We start from the raw sequence: 18,069 nt of genomic DNA, 5'->3' as shown, positions 1-18,069 counted from the left end.
GGCACTTTGTGCATTGTCTTGCAGTATCCATGCAACATATGAGGTGTATTCCATATTTTACAGGTGAATAAACTGAGGCTTGGAGAGCTTAAATCAACTCTTAGGAAGTTCTGAGGCCTGCAGGTTACAGCAGGATTTGGACCCAGGGTTATCTACTCCCAAGCTCAATGGGTAGTGATGCCTTTTCATGAGAATACACAAATTCTCAGTTAAGTTGGTATTTATGGGAATGTGGGAATCACTGTCTGGAGCACTGTAGCTCCTGCTGCACACGGGCAGCTCTCCGGAGCCCTGTGCTGGGCCACGAGGAGCAGCTGTAGGCCGGGCTGTGCAGAGCCTTGTCTCCGTCTTAGGAGTGGATGCGTAGATTTGTAAGCAGTGGCAAGGCATGGGTGGTCACTAAAAGCAATGCACTAGAATGAGGAGGTGTTTGTCTTCGGAAATAGCATTGCTGGGAAGATAGGTTAAAGAATGTTGGAGCTGAGCTCAGGAAGCCACGGAAGAGGCTGCAGTCAGGACGCGTGGTGAGAGGGCAGAGCGAAGGCGCTTCAGGAGGGGCTCACTCCGTGTCTGAGGCGGGATTAAGAGGATGAGAACATTTGGGAGGTTGTTGAATCCAAAAAGTGAGGAAAGGATGGTGGTGGTGATGGTGGCTGCGGAAGAGCAGCTCCCATTTATCCAGGACTGATTGGGTCAGGCGTGTCACCTGGGTGCCCTCATGTCATCCTTGGACCACCCTGCAGTGCTTGCACAGTGAGGAGGCTGAGTGGGAGGCCTTGCCCTTCTCGGGGAAGGTGCCCGTCGGGAGAGGCCAGAGGGGCCAGACAGGCCCCTTTCGGATGTCTCAGCGGGTGCTGAGGGACAGAGAGGTGTAGGCTGTTGAGGGAGAGCGAGGTTGGGCTGTGGGTTGCATGTGGTTGCGGTGAGGACACAAACCTGTTTGTGAGGACACTGAGACTTGAGCCAGGGGCTGGGGGGCCGTGGACAACAGCACCTCACATCCCAGTGGAACTTCTGCACTTGCAGCTGACTCCACACCCAGAGCCTGTCACAGCCGCCCAACAAACATGCCGAGCGAGGACTGGATGGAAAATGAAATGCTATTTTTTTCTTTAGGGTTCTTTGTGTACTTGGATAAAGTCGTTTAAAATCCTAAAGAAATAATTGTTCATTCTTGGTAAGAGCTATACAGGTGTTCATTATAATATTCTTTTAACTTTACATATGAAATGGTTCATAATAAAAAAGTTGGATTTTAAAAAGTGGCATATAGTCCTGTTTACAAATTGCATAGGATTTATGCCTCATTACGATTCCTCACCCTAAATTATCATGCTTCACACTCAGTGTAAGAAAAAAAAGTCTAAAGGAAATACTTTTGTTATCTCAATCTGCTAAATAACATGTTTTTAATTTAGCACATTTGTTAAATAATTTTTCAGAGAGCTGCTTACTTAGGCACACATAATAGAGGTAAACTTTGTAGTTACCCTAATATGAATTAATGGAAGGTTTCATTATCTTTTAACTGTTGGCAATGATAAAACTATCATTTTTCATCTCACATTTTTGCTATTTAAAGCACTCATAGGCCAGGTGTGGTGACTCATGCCTGTTATCCCAGCAGTTTGGGAGGCCAAGGCGGACAGATGACCTGAGGTCAGGAGTTCCAGACCAGCCTGGCCAACATGGTGAAACCCCGGCTCTACTAAAAATACAAAATTTAGCCGGGCGTGGTGGCGCACGTCTGTAATCCCAGCTACTGGGGAGACTGAGGCAGGAGAATCACTTGAACCCTGGGAGGCAGGATCATGCCACTGCATTCCAGCCTGGGCAACAGAGTGAGACTCTGTCTCAGAAAACAAACAAACAAAAATATAAAGCACTTGTAGAACTTCATTATGTTATTCGGAGACCAAATTGCTGCTAACTGCATTATTTAATATAGCCTAGTATTTTAATTATACTTATTTAACAAGGGTAGCATGACAAAATAAAAAGGTTTAAACTACCTGTCATGTAATTTTGATGATTTTGTTTCCACTTAGATTTATGAAACTTGGAGACATTTTTTCAAGGTACACAGCACAGCCAGTTTAAAGGTGCTTCATAAAACGTTGTGGAAGGCAAAATCTATAAAACTGACAGGTATCTCAGGTAGATAGTTAGCTGCTATTTGGAATTTCTAAAACTTTATTATATCTCTCTTAAGAGAATTTATCAAAACAATCTCTAAAATAGTAATTGTAAGCTGTATTTTCCTTCTCTTTTAAAGTAAGTGCTGTGTCCTGATGGAAGGCTCTGAGCCAGGTGACCTGTTGTGCTGTGATCCTAACTGATGTCTTGGGATTAACTCTGTGCTCTAATCCTCATGCCATTAGAGGGTACCATAGACATGAAAATGCTTTGGGTTATATTCCAGTACCACTCATGCCAAAGAACATAAAAATGAGTGAATATTTTAATGGATGTTTTGCAACCATGTGGAAAGTCCAACTTTTATTGCAATCGATTGGCTGTGTCATTGTTCATACTCAGATTTATAACGTCGTCAGTAGCCGTGGATAACCCTTCTTGGATGTGCTGTGAAATAAGTACAGAACCCCCGCCCTGCTCCCAGGACAAGGGACAAGGTGAAAGCACCACATTGCAGCATGTTGTGAAATAAATGCAGAATCCACCCCTCCCCCGGACAAGGGACAAGGTGAAAGCACCACGCAGCATCACAGCACATTGTGATCTAAGTGCAGACACCACCCTGCCCACCTCTGGGGCAAGGTGGAAGCACCACGCATGGCAGCTTGCTACATACATATCCAGAGGGTATTTGAGCTTCCCTGTGCTACTTTGCTTCTATAAAGCCAAATAAATAAAACATGCATATGTAATATGTGTATTTTTAGGTTAAGTGAGATCTCTTTGTCACCTAATACATGGCCCAACTTTTCTGGCAGTCCTCCTAAGTAAGCACTGTGGTCCTTCTGCCTTGGTCCACTGAGGAGCAGGCATTGGGGAGGCACATTCAGATAACCCAGTATTTGGAAAATACTAAAGAAAAGCCGTCTGTTTCACAGACCTCCTGTCTGTCATTCCAAGGGATGCACATAGATGCTAAGGATTAAACACATCTGAAATATCCGTTTCTGTTCAGCTAAAAAGACCTAATTTTTTGAAACAGATTTTTTTAAAAAATTAATGGACACCCTCATTTGGGGCACGTTGATGTCTTTTTCAGGCAGTGTTCTATATTGTAATTATAAAGGTGGTGACTCAGTTTTCTAGTTTTATGCCTGCCTCTTTCAGAACAGGCGAAAGTTGCATTTGTTCCAAATAACAGCTCTGAGCTGAAAGGTAATGACTGGACTTTCTTCGTATAACTGGAGTCCTTCCCATTATTAAACGTTGTTAGAGGCTGGCTGCACAGTGGCCCACGTCTGTAATCACAACACTTTGGGAGGCCAAGACAGAAGGATCGTTTGAGACCAGGCTGGGCAACGTAGGGAGTCCCTGCCTCTACAAAAAACAAAAACATTAGCTTGGTGTGGTGTCATGCACCTGTAGTCCCAGCTATTCGGGAGGCTGAGGCAGGAGGATCAGGAGCCCAGGAGGTGGAGGCTGCAGTGAGCTGTGGTAATGCCACTGCACTCCAGCCTGGACAACACAGTGAGACCCAGTCTCAAAAAAAAAAAAAAGAAAAAAAAAACCCACAAAAATGTTGTAAGAGTACCTTGACATGCTAGGGAGAAAATACCTTGTTCTTCCTGTTAAAATGAAAATAGTAGCAAGTAACAATCTTAATGCTACTTTGTATTATACTGTCGGGCATCCCAGCTGCTTCAGCACGTGGGTGTGCAGTGTGTGCAGTAGGAAAGCTGGGCCTTCCCCGAGGCCTCCTGCATTAATGTGTTTGCTGTTGTCCCCTTTATCCTAGGAACCCTCACCCAGAATGAAATGGTGTTTAAGCGGCTCCACCTGGGCACCGTGTCCTATGGAGCCGACACAATGGATGAGATCCAGAGCCATGTCAGGGACTCCTACTCACAGGTAAGTGGGTTCCTCCTGTGTGGGATCTGCTTCCACACACATCCCGTGCCATGAGTCCACCCCAGCCTCGTGTGTTCCCGTCTGTAAATTAGCACACTTCTCGGTGGTCTTAACATCCTCCTACTTCAGTCATCCGTTCGAATATACGAATCAGGAAATCGTCTTTGATGAGCATTTCTACATGAGTGAAATCGTAGAAGGCATAGTGTGCTTAAGTCATTTATTCATATTACATTTTACTAGTGAGTTATTTGTAAAAAATTATTCAATAAACATTGTATTTGAAGAATATTCAGTAGGATACTACATCAATATGTTTTCTAACAGTCCTGTTTTTCTCTATAATAAAACATTCTCATATTTTTAAAGGTAAATTCTTTTTTTGCCTTTTCAGTGGACAAAAGTAGACACTGTAGTGTTAGGAACCTCATATCTGTCACTCACCTTCCTGTCATCAGTGCCCAGGTGGTGATGTTTCATCTGTAGGTGTTCTTCATTATTATTATTATATTACGACATGGAGCTCAAATACCACATTCTTTCACCTGTAAATATTTATTATGTGCCCCTAATAGATAAGGACTCTGCCTTTCACTGGGGCCAAAGCTCTCTGAAGTTCTGAGAACAGGAATTAGGGGTTGAGTATCCCTTATTTAAAATGCTTAGGACCAGAAGTGTTTTGGATTCTGGATTTTTTTCAGATTTGGAATATTTGCATTATCCTTACTGGTTGAACACCTATAATCCCTTATCCGAACATCCCTTTGAGCATCAATAGCGTTCAAAAAGCTTTGAGTTTTGGAACATTTCCAATTTTAGATTTTTGGATCAGGGATACTCAGCCTATATTTGCTTTTAAAGCAGGATTTAGCCTAGAGGCTGTAGCACTTGCCGGAGATTTTATAGGCAGTGGGTTGCGTACAGAGTCTGTCCAGGGCCCCAGGTCATCCTAACAGCCGCGTTCTGGCAGTAGGCACCTCAGAGCCACCACGTGGAGCACAGCCCTGGCCCCGAGGAGTGTTTCCTTGTCATTCATTTGCATTCTTTTTTTTGTGCCTGTCATAATTAGAAGTCACTGATTCAGTGTCATCAAACCTGGAGATCTGAGAGAATCAATTTAAGAGACTAGCAGACAAGGCTGCAGTGTGCGTCAGGAATTTACACCTCCTGAGGCCCTTTTTCTGCTTGCTTGTTTGTTGATTTATTTTGAATACAGTAATACACATAATAACGAGCTAAGGCCTATCAGGTTCAAAAGTGTACACAGCTCGCCTTGGGGGGTGACAGTTCCCAGCGTTGCACGGCACTACTGCCCAGACTTGCAGAGGCCACTCAGCGATGTCAGCTGTGGAGTCTAGGAGACTTTTTGAAACAAACAGTAATTTGTTTCAAACTTGATTTTTGCAGAGACTAGACTAAATGACACTTTCCCATTGCAGCGTTTCTACTCTTGACAACTCCAGAGTAGCATACGGTGGTCAGCATTGTATTCAGGTTTTTGAAAACCTTCTCTTTCTTGTATACTTGCTACCAGTCTGGCATAAGCTTTACTGTTGGCATGCTGTCAAATGGAAGAAGTCTCATATGTGTATATATTTAGCATATGGAATGTTTATCCACACACATAAGCAAACAAACATATGTATACACAGCCAAACACATTATTATTTTGGATGTAATTCATTTAGATACAGAATACTTGTAACCTAGGATATTTATTAATAGAAGAAAAATCTTTAAAGGAGAAGAAGTACAGTTTCTCCCAGGAATCTATTTCTACATTGAAATAGTACCAGATGAGATCTGCTTTTTAAAAATTATTATCTGTGAATGTAATTTTAATAGCTTCAAATACGTTATTAGGAAAAATTAAAAGCAGAAAAGATGAAGCATCATTATATAAACACAGTAAATACTGTGCTTCCACCTAAGAGAACTTTTAAAAATCATTTTTGCTGAAAGCTTCTGTTAGCTAAACAGACAGTACTTCTTATGTGAAATTGGTCTGATTCTCTATTGGTATTCTGTTTTATTACTAAGACGACAGGAGTCTAGTAGGTCCACTGCCGTGCAACACAAATCTTTTATAACCTGATTATATTTCCCCGCTGGAGGCATTTGGTGATAGAGGGCATAATCTTTCATGGAATTTGTGTGACATTAAATTGTGCAGGCATCAGCAAACATCACGTAGTTTGGAAGGAGGGAGCCAGCTGAGTTTGCTGTCCCGCAGCAGCGTGAGCAGGCGCAGATGGGCTGGGTCCTCACTGAAAGGCAGCACCAGCTGAGCAGAAAGTTAAACCCTTCATTCGGCACCACTGTAATTTGATGGGCAGGAGATTCACAGTTCATTGGATCTGTGCACTCCGTCCAAACGTGAGAGTCTTGGTTTCTAAGGAGGATTGTCATGAGTTACTCCGAAGTCAACTGAAGAAACGTTTGGCGCCCTGTTCCGGTCAGGGGGAGTGTCCTCTGACACCCTCCACCACATAGGAGGTGAATAATAAAAAGTTATCACTTCGGTGGTGCCGTGAAACCTCTTAAACACGGCTGAGGCTGAGGAGAGCCAGGCACAGACATAAGCCCTAAATGAGGACTTGCTTTGAGAGAGCAGGATTCCGAGATAAGACACGGGGTCGTTTTTCCTCTGAAGGCAACTTAGGATTGTATTTTAAGGGAGCAGAATTCTAAGATGTGACTTGGAGTCGTTTTTCCTCTGAATGCAATTTAGGATTGTATTCGGTTGTTATTATCCACAAAACTGGACTGTCTAAACTGAGACTACTGAAAGCAGGATTAATTTATGGTATTAAGGGAAGATTCTTAAAAATATTGTCCTGCTTTTAGCTTTATACAATTTTATGTACAACACTATTTAAAGAAAGCTGAAAGCAGTTGTAAGTATACCATTTCATTTTGTTCTTTAACTGACTCTGCTTTTAGAAGTCATGAATAAATAGGGGTTTAATGACGTAGCAAATCATTGCCGTTGTTGAAATGAATACAGTCAAAACAAATTATCAGATTTTTAAGTAGTATAGTGAATATTTTGGTGTATTTGACAACCTGGATGTATCAAAGCGCTTCATAGTACTAGGCTTAAAAATATAACTCATTAATCAGTGCTTTCTAGGAGATAATCAGAATCAAATGAGGCTACTTATTTCTAGCTACTTCACTTATAAAAATCATATATGTTAATAATTCCATGTTAACGAGATCTCTTTGCTCTATCTTTAATTACGTGACGTTTCATATTCTAAAGATGCAGTCTCAAGCTGGTGGAAACAATACTGGTTCAACTCCACCAAGAAAAGCCCAATCTTCAGCTCCCAAAGTTAGGAAAAGTGTCAGCAGTCGAATCCATGAAGCCGTGAAAGCCATCGTGCTGTGTCACAACGTGACCCCTGTGTATGAGTCTCGGGCCGGCGTTACTGGGGAGACTGAGTTCGCAGAGGCTGACCAAGACTTCAGTGATGAGAACCGCACCTACCAGGCTTCCAGCCCCGATGAGGTCAGTCAGAGCACAAAACCGTGGGAGCTTGTGCATTCCATTTGGACTCAAAAGTCATGAGGATTCATTCTTTCTGGGGTGGGGAATATAGAGGAGCAGTTTACCGTAGCTTTAATGTATGTTTTAGCTGTAGGTTGAAAACTGCCCAGCTCATTCCAGCATGTAGCCTCTGACGTAGCCTGGGCCTTGCAGATGCAGACGTGCGGCCGGCGCGTCTCGGCACATCCCAGAACACCCAGGGCTGGTCACAGGGAACAGCATGAGAAATGCCAGCGAGGTTTACTGATTCCATAAACTAACTTGTGTCAAAGCTGCATGTTATAAAATTGTTGAAGTTTGGGACTGGGATGGCAACATCATCCGGTTTTTTGGATTCCGTGTCCAAATTGAATCATCAGGTTTCCATATTAAATTTACACATATTTTGCCAGATTTTTGATACAGGGCATTTATTTCAAAAGAAAATCGGAATGTAAATTTCCAAAACCTACAGAAATGGTAAGATCATAAACATGGTAAATTAGTTATTTCTAACTTTACATCATTCTTTGATTTTTAGATCAGTAAAATCATTATCAAATTTATTTAATTAATGTCTTAGTATATTTTATATACAGTTTTATATACACTTTGTCCCTTCAAGGTTCTTGAGATAGTTCCGTAATCAAGCCAACCACAGAAGCACTGTAAACAAACTAGTATCTTCCGATACTTTGTAAAACTGTGTCATATACATAAATAATTGGTGGTGGGGGGTACCTTCAGTGAAAATAAAAAGAGAAAAATCAGATCTAATGTTTTTAAGAGAGGAGTCTGGTGGTTCTGGTTGATGAGTTTATTACAAAAGAGCGCCATCGTCCCCCCCATAATGGAATAGAATCTCAGCCGAGAGACAAGATGCAACTTCACACCCACCAGGATAACAGGAATCAAAAAGACAGACCATAGCAGGTGCTGAGAGGACGCAGAGGAATTGGAACCTTCGTGCACTGTGGGTGGGATTGGAACAGTGCACAGCCACTCTAGAGAACAGTCTGGGTGTTCCTGAAACAATTAAACATGGAATTACCATATGCCTCACAATTCCACTCCTTGGTGTACACCCGAAAGACATGAGAACAAAGACCTGTATGTTAATGTTCACAGCAGTGTTAGAGCCGGGAAGTGGAGGCAGCCCAAATGTCTATCAGCTATCAATCAATCAATAAAATGGGGTCTGTTCGCACACATGGAGCATCATCCAATCACAAATGGCAGGAAGGAGCCGTGTCTGTGATGGTGTTGAAGCACTTTTGAAACCTTTTGCTCAGTGAAAGAAGGCAGGTGCAGAAGGCAACCAGCAGACCTATGTGATTTCATTGCCATGACACGTCCAGAGCAGACAGACCCATGGAGACAGCAGAGCAGCAGGTGCCAGGGTCTGAGGAGTGATCCCCGGCAGGTAGAAGGTCAGGGGAGGAGTGATCCCCGGCAGGTAGAAGGTCAGGGGTGGAGGAGTGATCCCCGGCAGGCAGAAGGTCAGGGGAGGACAGATCCCCGGCAGGTAGAAGGTCAGGGGTGGAGGAGTGATCCCCGGCAGGCAGAAGGTCAGGGGAGGAGGAGTGATCCCCGGCAGGTAGATGGTCAGGGGTGGAGGAGTGATCCCCGGCAGGTAGATGGTCAGGGGTGGAGGAGTGATCCCCGGCAGGTAGATGGTCAGGGGTGGAGGAGTGATCCCCGGCAGGTAGAAGGTCAGGGGTGGAGTGATCCCCGGCAGGTAGAAGGTCGGGGTGGAGGAGTGATCCCCGGCAGGTAGAAGGTCAGGGGTGGAGGAGTGATCCCCGGCAGGTAGAAGGTCAGGGGAGGAGTGATCCCCGGCAGGTAGAAGGTCAGGGGTGGAGTGATCCCCGGCAGGTAGAAGGTCGGGGTGGAGGAGTGATCCCCGGCAGGTAGAAGGTCATGAGAGGAATGATCTCCGGCAGATGGAAGGTCAGGGGAGGAGTGATCCCCGGCAGGTAGAAGGTCGGGGTGGAGGAGTGATCCCCAGCAGGTAAAAGGTCAAGGGCTGAGGAGTGACCTTTAGCAAGTAGAAGGTTTCTCTTAGGGGGATGAAAATGTTTTAAAATAGATTATCATGTTGGTTACACAACTCTGTGAATATGCTAAAATCAATTAAATTGTACATTTTAAGTGGGTGAATAGTGTCTCCATAAAGCTATTTAAACAAAAGAAGATGCAGAGTGAGTGTAGGTTCCATGACTATTGAACGAGTAGAAAATTAAGATTCTAAACAAAGACAAAGCAAATTCACAGGTTAAAAAACTAAAATTTGTATCTTAGAAAGTGTTAGGATACTCGTTCAATTTCTGAATGTATAGATATGAAAGGTGCTCAATTCTAATTCCACAGACAGTGGAAATAATGAGCCTAAAACCCCTCTGTTGCTGATCAGCAGGTGGGCCAGACAGACAGGGAGGCACGTGGAGAAGAGACAGGAAGAAGAGTAGAGGGGCGTGAGAGAGCCTCTTTCTCTGGTGATAATACATCTTGCAGCAGAGACTCAAGTCCTTGCCGTGGAAAGGTGAGAATAGGGACAGACTGTGGCCACCATGAGGAAGCAGAGCTGGCGTGTGCACCTGATCATGCATAGTACGGCATTTCCAGCGCTGGGAAGGGCATCGTCATTTTGCTGATTAAAATTAAGTAAGAAGTCAGAATATACACCTATGAGTTTAGAACGTTTGGAAAATTGCCTTATGAGTAATAACTGGAACCGATTTGTAGCCCAAAGAAGACAGAACAGAATAAATGTGTGTTGATAATTGAGGAGGAGCTATGCTGTCTGCAGAGCTGACCAAAGGTGGCAAGCGACTTTTACTTTAAAATTGCCTCAAAGCAGGAGTCTCTTGTCTAGGCTTCTAGAGGCAGAAGAATTCTACCACTTTATGGCTCAGGAAACAACCAGTAATGTCATTCATCTTTTTTCCATGAGCGTTCACTGTGACCGTGTCCTGACGGGGCACAGGCTTCCAGGATCATGGGACTAGATCTCGTGTCCTGAAGGCAATTCTCATGTCTGTGTGCAGATGTGGGAACCACTTTCCTGGGAAGGAAAGATACACACATAAGCAAGGGGTTTTTAAACTTGTCTGTACATCAGGTAGATGTCTAGGGGTTTCCTTCTTTTTTAAAATACTTAACTTTTTATGTATGCACACTAGCACCCCTATTACAGAAATGCTGGACCGGGGCTGGGCGTGGTGGCTCATGCCTGTCATCCCAGCACTTTGGGAGGCCGAGGCAGGTGGATCACCTGAGGTCAGAAGTTTGAGGGCAGCCTGGCCAACATGGCAAAACCCCGTCTCTACCAAAAATACAAAAAATTAGCCGGATGCGGTGGCAGGCTCCTGCAATCCCAGCTACTTGGAAGGCTGGGACAGGAGAATTGCTTGAACCCAGAAGGCTGAGGTTGCAGTGAGCCAAAATCACGCCACTACACTCAAGCCTGGGTGACAGAACAAGACTCAGTCTCAAAAAATATATATATATAAATAAAATAAAAAACAAAAAGAAATGCTGGGCTGGGGCTGGACGTTTCTCCATTTTGAAAATCTAAAAGGTTGCAACCCACAATTGAGAACCATTGCATTTTATAAATCTTTCCCTTTGACTTACTTTTAGGACTTGAGGTGAATGATCCATATTCTCAACTTCCCACGTTTAAAAAAACCACTTTTACCGCCGGGCGCGGTGGCTCACGCCTGTAATCCCAGCACTTTGGGAGGCCGAGGCGGGCGGATCACGAGGTCAGGAGATCGAGACCATCCTGGCTAACACGGTGAAACCCCGTCTCTACTAAAAATGCAAAAAATTAGCCGGGCGAGGCGGTGGGCGCCTGTAGTCCCAGCTACTCGGGAGGCTGAGGCAGGAGAATGGCGTGAACCCGGGAGGCGGAGCTTGCAGTGAGCCGAGATCGCGCCATTGCACTCCAGCCTGGGCGACTAAGCGAGACTCTGTCTCAAAAAATAAAAAAAATAAATAAAAAATAAATAAAAAATAAAAATAAAAATAAAAAAACCTCTTTCATCGTTTTGGCTACTTTTTCACCATCCTTTAGGTTCTTACATGGGTAATGACATGTCATAATTACTAAATTGGTATAGTTTGGTTAGAGTAAGTTAGTATCTTGACTAAACAACAAAAAGAAAAATGCCTATGTAACTAAAGTTTGATAAACTAGGGTGAATGTGAGGATGTGAGGCCCTCCTCCACCAATGTTTTAAATTTTCTGTACACTTTTTGTGGTGGTGACTCTTAGGGGGTTCAGCTGAAGCTGTCCGGGGGACAGATATAAACATCTCCTGATACAGTGACCTCAGGAAGAAGAAAGCCTAAATGCGCCCGCAGATTTATGGTATTTGACAAAGTATAAGCCACGGCTAGACTTCGGAAAACAAGCTTGCTTATTTAAAGCTTTAGTTACATAGGCATTTTTCTTTTTGTTGTTTAGTCAAGATACTAACTTACTCTAAACAAACTAGACCAATTTAGTAATTATGACACATCATTAGCCAGGTAAGAACCTAAAGGATGGTGAAAAAGTAGCGAAAACGGTGAAAGTGGTTTTTATAAACATGGGAAGTTGAGAACACGGATCACTTATCTCCTCTCAGACTCCGCAGATCGCAGGTTGGCTTTCCATCCTTCTCCACACTCCCGCCGCCTTCCTGTCTCTAGATAAGTGTCAGTGATGCCGCTGTGATGGCACGGCCCTGCGTCACAGCCAGTACACGTTCCTCTGTCACCACGCGGTCACCGTCACCGGAGCTTCTGTGTTTCATCGAGCCTTTCGTGAGAATCTCCGTGCCCGGTGTGACTGGGCACACTTACACGCAGCCGTGCAGCCTCCCCTCGTGTCAGGCTTTTGCTGTCAAACACATAATGCCTTCTGTTCCCAAGACCTCTCTGAGTAGCTCCGTGTGCCTGCCGCCTTCCCTCCAGTGATCCCCATGCACAGTGTTCAGACCGGTCTGCTCACGCCCCTTCGCAAGGTGCTGGGCTTGGCTTCCCTGCTTGGATTCGACCACTGCCCCATGCAGATGCTCTTCTGGACACATCAGTAATTGGTGATGGTGGGTACATGTGGATTGAGTGGTGCCTTCTGTGGACTGGCATAAAGGGATCATTTAGTTTTTCCTGAATGCAGTTATATTACTACTTGAAATTTCTGTAGTCACTCCATTACTTTTATAATTATTCAAAACATTTTGTTCAACAAAGCTGTGCCAAGCTTGTGTGCAGCTGCCTCCCAGCACTCGCCCGTTTGCTCCTTCTGTGCTCGTCCCTAGCTTGACATCCCTTGGCTGCCCTCACCCCCGGCCGGGGGTCCCCAGCTGCCCATTGGCTCGCAGGATTCCCATGTGTCTTTTGGGTGGGTATCTCTCTCCATGTGTATTGCAGGTTTTGAGCAGCAGGCTTTATCTTCCTTGCGCCACATCCACCTTCTTTTCAGGGGCTCACGAGCGCCGCCTGCTGAGCGAACCTTGACGGTGTGGAAAGATGGTGCGGGGAGCTACTGGTCAAGGCGGAGGAGGGGAATAAAACACATCTATAGGAATATTGGTCCTTAAAGCCATATTATTGGAAGTTTAAGTAGGAGCTGGTTTCCTATAGTTTAGCAAGGCCGTGTCCCAAAGTTTAGATGGTATTTGCCTTTTTGGTACAAATGTGAAATTATGATGAAGAACTTAAATTCCTTCCTGTGAATCACATTGTCACTTCTCTCTTTTCAGAAAATAATTGGCAAAGTCTGTGAAAATTGGGATCAGTTGAAGTATTAGATTTCTGAAAAGTTCCAGAATACAATGTCATCATCGTACAGGGTTTTTCAGCTTTGAGGAAATGTGGAAACCCGCGCTCCACTCCTCCTCCCTGCCAGCATGCCGCTGCCTGCCCCGTTCTGTCAGTGGGCTCGGTTGTTAAGCTTCCTTTAGTCATAGCCCTATTGTAGTTCATAGACTGTGTTGACTGATAGATACGTAAAAATCTGTGTAGCTAAACTCAGAACCACTTTCGCAATTAGGATGTGTGTATGTGTCAGATCTATTTATTTAGTAATAGAAAATCTGAGCAAAGAGGCATAAGCGAATCTGGGCATCTCGACCAACAAGATGATGAGTTGAGACTTGTAAGGTTTATCAGTTGCTGTCTTTTTAGCATTCTAGCGTGGGCTGTGAGACAAACACAGGTCACAAGCAACTGCTCTGTAGGAGGAGGCAAGCCCCCGTTATTCCTACCAAGAAAGGGTTAAATGCATTGTTTTTTCTGTTATGGCATTCTGGAAATTCTCAAAAATGTCATGTGATTATGCATTGAAAAAGAAGTGTTTTTCTATCATAAGTCTGAGAAACCTAGACTAGAGATTTTTCCCAAAGAAAATTGTATTTGAAGTTTTAAAAATACTGTATTATATGTTTACCATATTACCTTATTCCACATTTTTTATTCAAAGTATCTGGGAGTTTTTATTTTTAAGTTTTAATATAAGTCATAATACTTTTTGAATCTTAAATTGGGAATTCACAATAGAGATTTCATTGACTCCAAGATTATTAAGAATTTAGAGAAATTGTAATATAGACATTGCTAACCTTACAGTTAAGTTTTTTTACTTGTCTAAATGTCTCTACTTGGGAAACTGGACAATGATTAAAAATAGCAGAACATTAAATAACCTTTTAAAAATCCCTAAAACGTGTTTTAAATCTGAAAAATGAAAACAATAGACTTCATCATAATTTTTAAAGAGCTCTATTGATACAATGTTTGCAAGTCCCTAAAGCCTCAGGAAAATCATCTAAATGGTTCGTTATTTAGCTTATTGAACTTTGCTGCGGTTAGGTTGACGGATGATAGCAGTGTTTCCCGATCACCAAAGTACCATTTTAAAAGCATTTTTTATCGAATAAAGTGCTTAGAATATTGCACCCTGGAGCTTTATTTAGGGAAATGGTTCAATTGATGTTTTCTATTTAACCTCAGCTCTGACCTATCACAACATCTATGGTTAATAAGCAACATTATCATTTGAGAGGCTTAACTAGTTTCACCCACTGTGCACCCGCACCAGCCTCTTAAACCCTGTTTGTGGTGCTGTGTTATCTCGGTCGTTGGGAAGGATGGAGTTTAGTAAGTAGAGTGCCCTAGTTTTAGTCGCTGATACACAGTTGCTGTTCTTCACGAAATAAGCAGTCTTTGATTTTCATTTTTCCTAAAGCAGAAACAATCTTTCACCTTACCTACACATGCGCCTAGATGAATCTGTGTTATACAAATAAGTGAATTCTGAGAAATTAATTTTAAATCCTTAAAGGTCATGTGAGGCATAAGCAATTAAACACTTGAAGTGTGATGTGTCTTGTGTGGTATGTTTGGTGATATGATACTTGAAGGTATAGACGTGATGGTGATGTCAAAGTGTAAATAACTGATTTTGTATTCATAATGTGGAACCTACTTATGCTCTGGTCATTGTTTCTTATAATAAGTGATCAATATTTCATTTTCTCTAAGAGTAGGAAGTTCTGCTTGCCTATCACTTGGTCTCCGCAGGCTCAGCATAGCAGGCTCCAGCTGAGCAAATGTTAAATGCCCTCTGGAAATTCCCTCACAGAATTAAAATTCAGCTCTGTTTAACTGTTCGGGCATATGTCCAGTGCAGTCACAGAACACTAGCACCGAACTGGTGGCATGAGCCCTTGGAGAAGGACAGAAGCTCAGTGGGCAGAGCCTCCGAGTGCAGAGGGTGTCAGCTCAAGTGATGAAGGCATGGGGTGGAAGGAACCTTGAAGACCGCTGGCCTCTTTTGGTCCGAACAGAGTGACTGTGATTCTCAATGACTGCTTATTCCTCTAGCCTGGCTGTTTAGTAGTCTTATTCTTTTCCCCTCTGTGGCTGCGTTTTCTCATGTTGGTAAGTTCCATATTTAAATATTATTTCAGAATGTAGCTGTCATTGTCTGACTCTAGTATTTGTGTGCAAGAATCAGCTAGAATTAATGACAGAGCACAAGTGGGTTATTAATAGTATTGCTTTTGGGTTTACAGAAGTAGGCACTAATGCATGAGGCGTGCTGTATTTTTTAATTCATTTTATCGTGTGTGCCTATTGAAGCAAGACTAATTGTGGTGTTTTGTCAATATATTTGTGAGGAGCAAATCATTGTCAGTGACATAGAGCCTTCACTCTGTGACCTTCAGGACCGATAGAGAATAAATACTACATAGCCTGTCTGTGAATATTGATTAGCAGCTTTTTCAGATGATCAAATTGCATCTTATGTTAATAATTCCATTAAAATATAAAGATGATTATAATCACAATCAAAAATGATGAAATCTCAGTGATTAAATTGTGATGTATAAAGTGCATGGTAAGAAAATGTATATTTATAGTGTAGCAGGCAGCTGCCTGTGTGAATGGCTAATATGATAAAGGAATTTCTCCCTAACTTTTAAGAATAGTAGCTCAGAAATTTCTGAATAATGGAATTACAGAGAATTATTAATGATAAAAATTGTCCCGTAATTTGTATTCTCTCATATGATATTACTCCTGGCTATGCTACTCTTGGGTCTGTTTCCCAGAGTGGTTATTTAGCACGGAGAAGTGCAAGTGTGTAAACAAATTGCCTGTGGTAGAGATTACTTCAGTGTGTTGCTAAGCAGCCTGTGCATGAGATTCAGCTCAGGTTCCCGCTTACATATATTTTTTCCCATTCACATCTTAATTATTTTTTGCCTTTGTATTGTCAAGAATCACGTTATTAGAAATTTCTAACAGCTCAGTATCAGAGAAATAGTCATTTGAAATGTACTAAACCTTTAAATTCTGGTCTTTCTGCATTTCAGAGATTACTTCCTATCATAATGTCAGGCAGCAGTTAATTCCATATTAATATAGAAGCACACAAGGGGTACTTGATAAACTACTCTGCCAGTTTTTTATTGAATGCGGACACAATCGCTTTGAAAGAGATCAAGTGATGGCGTCGGAAGTACGATTATTAGAGAGCTCCCGACTGAGTAAAGAAAAATCTAATTGATGAATGGCCGGTCGTGCAGGTGGAGATTGTGTTCTGTGGTTGCCTGCACCATCCCTGATAGCATCCAAGGAAAACAGGGAAAAATGTCCACTGCAACCTTCCACCCACCACCTGAATGTGAGGACTGCAGCCACGTGTCAGCTGCTGCTGTGGAGACGGCTTCTGAGGCGCACACCCGAGAATTTCCATCCACCCCTCAGCAACCTTCTTCCCATGCCTGTCCTGTTGGCAGCTAACACATTTGGTATACAGTCCAACCAAAGACTGCAAATAATGGCCTCAAAGAAGCTGTGGCAAAGAGGGCAGAGATCAAAGTGGTCTCCGTGGGAAACAGGGAGTAGCTCTTGCAGGGATCCACCTCTCAAATGTGGTCAGCAGTAGCAGTGACCTCAGGACGGCAGCCCCACCGCAGCACAGCCAACATGTCAGAGAGCACCTGGCACCCTCACCAGATGCCCTGTGCATCAAGAGAAAGAAAGGAACATATGTTAACTTGGCATCAAACTAAATCAGTAAGAAGAACAGAACCAAAGGAAAGTGGGAGGAAGAAAAAGTAAAGGAAAACATAAAAATAATGATTGAGTAAGCAGTCATTCAAAAGCTGACTCTTTGAAAGGTTAAATGAAATGGGAAGATTATTGGCAAAACACAGTAAATACAAAACAGTGAATGTAAACTAAGTTCACACATATGAAATAGGCTTAAAAGTTTATAAGAAATATGAAACGCAGATCAAATGCTTATGTTTTCAAAGACAGTAAAATAACTAGTTTCTGGAGAAACAAATTTCAAAACTGACTCCATAAAATCTGAGTAGATGAGAAGAGAAATTTAGAAAAATCACCCAAAATGGCTTTTGACCAGTTTTATAGGTCAGTTATTTTGAGGCACAAATAAATCACATACTGTAAGAACTTTTCTTGAGCAAGAAAGAGTTAGACAGTTATGTCTAAGGACACAAAAAAGCAAAAGTTCTAAAAGAAAAAAAAATGATAAATTGAATTTCAGAGTAAAATTTATTTTTTTTCTAAAGACATTTGTTAAGAAAATAAGATAAATTAGAATTTCAACATAAATTTGAAAAAAAAAAAAAAATGAAGACAAGCCACAGACTTGTAGGAAATGTTTGCAGAATACTTACCTGATAAGTGACTAGTATGCTGAATATATAAAGAATTCTCATAACTCAGTAATGAGAAAGCATCACCTGAATTTAAACATTGGCAAAAGATTTGAACAACTACATCACCAAAAAGAGATATGAATATTGACTGTAAAATACCTCATAAAAGTAGTGATTTGTGGGATCTAATATAGAAAAACTATTAAGATACGTGGTAATAGCCAAAAGTTAAGAGGTGATTGATGTCAATGGAATTAAATTACTCTGAGGTCCTTAGAGTACAGGTAAAGGTGCTGATTTACTTAG

At 42.4% G+C, this 18,069-nt stretch overlaps 1 protein-coding gene across 29 annotated transcripts in view; it reads left to right on the top strand.

The window, feature by feature from the left end:
* The window catches only part of ATP9B (ATPase phospholipid transporting 9B (putative)), a 295,624-nt gene that overhangs the window by 215,047 nt on the left and 62,508 nt on the right, over positions 1–18,069 (top strand). For all 29 annotated transcript variants that reach the window (XR_013408181.1, XM_077974850.1, XM_077974843.1 and 26 more), the window contains 2 exons: positions 3,932–4,044; positions 7,310–7,558. Coding sequence is in view for 28 of the 29 variants with exons in the window: in XM_077974850.1 (XP_077830976.1) it covers positions 3,932–4,044; positions 7,310–7,558 (362 nt within the window). In the remaining variant the exon portion in view is untranslated. The remainder of the gene's footprint in view (positions 1–3,931; positions 4,045–7,309; positions 7,559–18,069) is intronic.

The sequence above is a fragment of the Macaca mulatta genome, chromosome 18 (assembly GCF_049350105.2).
Source record: "Macaca mulatta isolate MMU2019108-1 chromosome 18, T2T-MMU8v2.0, whole genome shotgun sequence".
Lineage (NCBI taxonomy): Eukaryota > Metazoa > Chordata > Mammalia > Primates > Cercopithecidae > Macaca > Macaca mulatta.
Note: the sequence above shows the minus strand (reverse complement) of the source record. Positions and strands in the feature narration are given on the sequence as shown.